The sequence below is a fragment of the Pimephales promelas genome, chromosome 11, assembly GCF_988280905.1.
Source record: "Pimephales promelas chromosome 11, fPimPro1.hap1.1, whole genome shotgun sequence".
NCBI lineage: Eukaryota > Metazoa > Chordata > Actinopteri > Cypriniformes > Leuciscidae > Pimephales > Pimephales promelas.
Window position 1 is genome coordinate 5415694 of NC_142779.1, and position 6614 is coordinate 5422307.

Consider the following 6614-nt stretch of genomic DNA (forward strand, 5'->3'; position numbering starts at 1 on the left):
CACACTTTTGCGTCACCATTTGCACGCGGATTTCCCACACAAAACGCTCGTCTAAACGCAGAATAAAAATTGATGACGCAACGCCACTTTTGCATTTTCTCTACATAGCCTTATTGCATATAATAAAAGTGCAGCATAATTTTTTTTTTTTTACAGCAGTAAATACTGTAAAACAGAGTAGAACAATTATCTTCATTAGAAACAACAAATTATTTTTTCTAAGAAAAAATCCACAATTAAGGCAACAGGATTACAACTTTATATAGGCCTATATAGTTTTGGGGACTTTGGATCGTTTGTTTTGCATCAGCTCTGAGTTACTGGAGATATGTCCACCTGAAACAAGGCCTACAGGTCTTTATTTTCCAGATTATTCCCACAAATGCATCTTTCATGGCATGATTAATTTTTATTAAAATATAGAATTAACTCTGGAAAGATAGTTGTGATAGGATGTGATATAAAAGCCTGGATGTCATATTTTGGTGCGGGAGTTGTAGTGTCCTATTGATAAAATGCAATTCGTTAGTTATGTCAGATGTTTTTTGACAAGACTACAATTTTTCAACGTGCCAAAGTGGCAAGTGACTGTGTTAACCCACCACGGGTGAAATCCACCCGCATTTGGTGGGTTGGCGGGTGTTAATGTCAAGCCCTGAACATAACCCATAACATCTGTGCTGAACTTCTGACCTGTGAGGGAGTCTATCGAGAAGAGGTCCACTCTGGCTCCCAGGAGACGATACCTCACCACTGCATTCACCCCAATGTCTCTGTCCTCTGCTAGAACAGGGCCGTTCAGGATCAACACTGTGGTGCCTGATGGACATGCAGACAGAAAGAGGGAGGTGATGACGATTCATAAGTCATGACCCCTGTGCATCTTGAATTTAGTGTGTGATATACTGTACAATGCAATTTTATTTGTATAGCACATTTAAAAACAACTGTCGTTGACCAAAGTGCTTAACAAGGACATACAAGTACAATATATGGACAAACACATCAAGATATATTAAAAGCTATTGAGAAGACATGCATTTTCAAAGAAGATTTAAAAATTGACAAAGTTTGGCCAGATCTGATGTAAGCCGGTAAACAATTCCATAGCCAAACTAGGCTCGATCCCCCTGTTTTTCAGTCTGGTTCCAGGGACAGATAGTAAGTTAGAGTCCAAGTGATTAGGAGAAGTAATTCAGATAAGTACTGGAGACTGGTTCTGCAATGACTTAAAAACAAATAAGAGAACTTCAAAATCAATTCTGAATTTAACCGGTAGCCAGTGAAGCGAGACCAGCACTGGTGTAATGTGTTTATATTAGTCAAATAGTCAAATTAGTCAAATGATTTGACTGCACTGACATTTTCTGATGAGAACTAAACTTGAACTGACATGAGCTGGGTGATCACATTATTATCCTCTGTAGAGCTGCTTTTGAACTCAATTTCTCATCAATGAAAAAAAAAAAGCTTCTTCACTTTCTTTGAAGGGACAATTTCATTCCTGAGAGTGTGTTCACAAATGGCATTAAAACGAACCGTTAGTATGGCTCATTTAAATAAGCATGAACGCTGATATCTGAACCCTGGTGTGCACCAAACAAGAGGACCGAAACCACTGAAAAGACTTCCAAACGAACTCTGGTGCGGTTTGAATGAAATATGAACACAACACGGAGCAAAGACATTTAAACGAACCAAAAATGGGACAAGATGTCACAAGATGAGACCCTAAAAAGGTCAGAATGCTCAAGCATACCGATTTTGCCGAATTACAGGCTTCAGAACCACGTCTCCTGCCGTTGTTTTTGACATTTTATATCTCTTCACGAGTTCAAAACACCATCATAAGTAGGTGCGCACATACAACGAGCGCATATATCCCAGCACACAGCATTGTTTTGGATGTTTGGTAAGCAGTGTTGGGAGTAACGCATTACAAAAGTAATACATTACAGTAACATATTACTTTTTGCTGTAACGCAGTAGTGTAAGGCATTACTAATCAATTTTCAGTAATATTTTACTCGTTACATGTTCAGTGAGGCTTGTATTACAGTTGTATTACAGTGTATTGTCTGCTTTTACTTCTTTTAAAGGCAACAGACTATGTGAAAGGTTTAAAGCAGTCTTTTAGTGCCAGTTCAGAGCGGTCGCGTCTGTAACATTGTTTTTTCCTCATAAATGCGAACACGAAAACTAAAATAAAATGAATATTTTAAGTTCTATGGAGACTGGAGAGCCAACCCTTCCTCATCCGATTTGCGCAGTGTAATTAACAGAATTACAAAAAATATATTTTGCCTCCTATTTTTTTGTCACGCATGAATGTGTGTCTTTTCCTTAATATTAAAAATAAAACAGACTGATATTTGTCTAATGTCTGGAGTCCTTTAAGGAAGTAGCCTATATACGTTTCAATACATGTATTTTCTGAGAATTTTTATTTCAAGTTTTGACTGCAAATGTCATCATGTCCATAATGCTGGACCCAATTTTAAATAATTTATCCTCAACTAGTTTTGTGGTGTAGGTCTACGTATTTTATAATGTTAAATTCAAATAATACTAATAGCCTAATTTAAAGATAAGGCAGCATTGGATATGGACGGTAAGGAGAATAACGCTGGAGTTGGAAGAGGTGTGTCGCTATTTTGGTTTCATATTGCATATCGTTACAGCCCCAAAGTTAAGTTCTACTTAGTTATTTTGGTGAAAGTAACTCAAAAGTAATACATGAGTAATGTAACGCATTACAATTCTGAGACAGTAATATTGTAAGGTAATGAATTACTTTTAAATAACAGTAACAAGTAATACCTAATGTATTACAGTTTGGAAGTAACTTGCACAACACTGTTGGTAAGTTCCATCGAAATATACGTAATAAAAGCCAATCAGGTTGTGACCATAATAACCATAACCTAGTTTCGCTATCTTTAGGTTTGATGTTAAAATGCCAATGTGAACACACCCTAATAATGGTGGTTAGGTGGTTAGAACATTTGGTACCGTTGAGTGAGTTTTCACTGATTTCGCCCCTGTAGCTGGTCTGGGTGAAGATGGGCCTGTTGTCATTCACATCCAGCACGGCAACTACCAACAAATCTGAGTCCTGAGCAGAGTGAAAAATGTCATTGCAGTTGTTAACCTGATTGTGATATTCACACAGTCTGTGAAACACATATTTAGCCGGATATGCTGTGTTGTGTCATGTTATTTACCCTGCGTGCGATGCGAGGGTTGTCTGGGTTGTCTTTGACGGTGATGGTGAGTCTGTATTCAGCCACTCTCTCTCTATCCAGAGGCCTGTTCACCTGAAGCACACCTGACTGGAGGAGAGAACACATCAGTCTTTTCAGTGTTCACTATTACATTACTATTTCCTTGCCTTATTCTTTCCCTAGGCTGTTTGTGTCCCGCATCCCCCTGTCTCTTACCGTCTCATTAATGTAGAACGCTCCATCAGTGTTACCGGCAGTGATGCTGTATGTAAGGAGAGCGTTGCGGCCGCTGTCAGAGTCTTGCGCCCGCACTTGATAGATGGAAGTGTAAATCGCTGCTCCCTCGCTCACGCTGGTGTTAAATGGTAAGTTGAGCAGGACGGGGTCGTTATCATTAATGTCCAACACCTGAATGCCCACTGTCACCTGATACAGAAAAAAAACAAAACCACCACATGAATTATGGGAAATATAAGTGATTCACTGCTTTCTAATTCAAACATAAACCATAATACAAATTATGCAAGATTAGATTTTTCCAGTTGATCTGTGCATGCATTATGTAATATTATGTAATATTGGCTACTTGGGAGCAATATTGACAACAGATTAGGATTTCCATTCAATGTTTTTAATGGTGGTGAAGAATGGAGAACAAAAAAGGAGAAGGCACAATTTCAGGGAAAAAATCGAATTGTGATTTTTCTGATAAAAACTGTGATAGTGATAAAAGCTCCAGGTTTGCTGTGATCGTTTTTAGGGATGCACTATTTGGCCAAAAGGTTTGTGATTATATGTCAGTATGACTATAAAATAATATTTATTTAAAAATATAAAAGCAGAAATATAATTATTAATATTACTATAAAATAATTTATAAAAATAATATAATCAATTATTTTATTTAACAGCACAAACAGTTTTAATTGATTCATTTTTAAATCACAATCTAACTTCAGAGCTGCGATTCACTCTAAAACACGCATCTAAAGCCATATCGCGATTTTAGTTTGATTTAAATCAATCATTCAGCCTTAATGGCCAAACATGCCGTTTTTAGATGATGAAGATCAAACTAAAGTAATAATGAATTTTAATATAATGAATTTAGGCCCCGTCCTATGGCAAGCCGTTTTAGCTTTTATTCATTTCCAGGATATGATGATGATCTTGATAAACAATTCGATTTTTGATATCAACAATTACATTTTATGATATCAACAATTTAATTGCTGATATCTGTATATATTTTTTCACAAGTGAAATTTCACCATAGGCTTTTGATATTAATAATTACATTGTTACTAGTAAAAATGAGAATCCCTGATATCAATCATTAAATTGTCACTAGTTGAAATGTCTATCCTTCATAGCAACAATTCAATTGGTACTAGTAAAAATGATCATTTTCGATATCTGAAAATGTATTTCTGATATCAATATTATTCCAGATATCTAAAATGGCTTCCTTACTAGTAACAATCACATTCATGATATCAGAAATTAACATTGCCACTAGTAAATTTGAATTCTTGATATCAAAAATAAAGGTTTTTATTAGTAATAACTGTATTTCTGATATGTGAAATTGGAATTTCAACTAGTAAGAAATCAATTCTTGATATCAACAATTGGATTTGAATGGCACCCAATGGTGACATTTCACTAGTGAATGTCCCAAAATGAACATTGTCTCTCCAAATAATCAAAACTATGCCCTTTACCATAAGTTCATATTTTTGTGCGTAGTAGTGTGTGCGTGCGTACCATAGCGCTGAGCGCTGGCGTTCCCAGATCTTTGGCAGTAATGGTGATGTTGTAATAGGCGATAGTTTCTCTGTCCAGCTCTACATCTCTCCTCACTCTCAACTCTCCCTCAACTGAAGAGATTACAAACTCATCTGGGATAAAGAGAGACAGAAACAAAGGAATAAAAACATCTTTACCGCAGACAAAAAACACAAGAAATATCAACACTAATACTTTTTCTGATTGGATCTGAATCAGCTGTCCATCACACACACTTTTCAGGTCCCCTGCAGTGATGCTGTACTCCACTTTTCCATTGGATCCAGAGTCGGCATCCGTGGCTCTAACGGTCCAGACACGTGGGCCCGGCTGACCCTCTGGGATATCAAACGGACCTTCGAATGAACTCGGGAAGATGGGTGCGTTATCGTTCACGTCGACCACATTCACCAGGACCTGCGGTGCAGGACAGCGTGTGAGTGTCGTATAAAGGAATCGTGAGGATTATAAGTGAAGCAGACGTGTAACTCACTGTGGTGCTAGAGGTCAGTCTAAACTGAGGTATAGGACACTGGTCTGTGGCTGTGACCGTCAGCACATAGTGACCGTTACTGATCTCATAATCCAGTTCCTTAAAGACAACAATCTGACCCTGTGAACACACACAATCACACAATTAACACAGCAGCAGTGGAGGGCCATTCTCAGAAAAAAAGTGTCATTTGTGACATATCAACTTTTTTTTTTTTTTTTTTAGCAAAAATGCATGTATGTAATCAAAAATGACAGACATGTTATAAAAAATTTCTATTTAAAATAAATGCTGTTCTTTTGAACTTTCTATTCAGACCATTCAGATGGAAAAAATATTTCTCGCATTTCAAACAGTAACTTTTTTTAAAATAAAGTTATTAAACTTCCCTGACATTTTCAAGGTTTTCTACGAATTTCTAGGAACGAAAAAACACAAACAGCGCAAAAAACAAACAAACAAAAAAACAAATCCAATAACACCAAACACATCAGAGTATCTCTAAACCAGTTTCCTGTCTGTCACTCACCGTTACGCTATTGATCTGGAAGGTCTGGGCCAGGTTGCCCCTGGAGATGGCATAACGGATGGTTCCGTTGAGATCTTCGTCAGGGTCGATGGCTGTAACTGTGGCGATGATGGCTCCTACAGTGTTTGGCCCCTCTCTGAGCTCCGTCACATACTCTTCCTCCGGAAACTCAGGTGCGTTGTCATTTTCATCAATTATTTGCACCCACACGGTGGTGGACGTCTGTGGAGACAGATGACACGTGAATAATTAAACACTTGGAACATTTTTACAGTAATAAAAAGAGTAATCCAACAGGACAAATGTAACATACAGTGTCCTTGTTACATATGTTACATGCACTTACTCTAGTAATAACAGGGAATTACGCATAATTACATGCAACTAACTCTAAACCAAACCCCAACCCTAATTATGTTATGTATGATTACACTGTAACAAGGACACCTTAAAATAAAGCGTGTGTATTATATACTATTTAGCTAAAATAATAGTAATAATAATAATTCTGTATCTAAAATTTGAACATGGTGTATGCTATCAATCAATCAACATTTATTTGAGTAGCCCATTAAAAAAA

General features: G+C 37.1%; 1 protein-coding gene across 1 annotated transcript in view; it reads right to left on the minus strand.

Annotated features, from left to right (window-relative positions):
• The window catches only part of cdh23 (cadherin related 23), a 247724-nt gene that overhangs the window by 20646 nt on the left and 220464 nt on the right, over positions 1-6614 (minus strand). The window contains exons 38-45 of the mRNA XM_089116802.1: positions 6035-6256; positions 5506-5625; positions 5249-5429; positions 4992-5125; positions 3441-3650; positions 3225-3332; positions 3013-3115; positions 694-819 (exon numbers count right to left, since the gene is read on the minus strand). Of these exons, the coding sequence (XP_088972928.1) occupies positions 694-819; positions 3013-3115; positions 3225-3332; positions 3441-3650; positions 4992-5125; positions 5249-5429; positions 5506-5625; positions 6035-6256 (1204 nt within the window). The remainder of the gene's footprint in view (positions 1-693; positions 820-3012; positions 3116-3224; positions 3333-3440; positions 3651-4991; positions 5126-5248; positions 5430-5505; positions 5626-6034; positions 6257-6614) is intronic.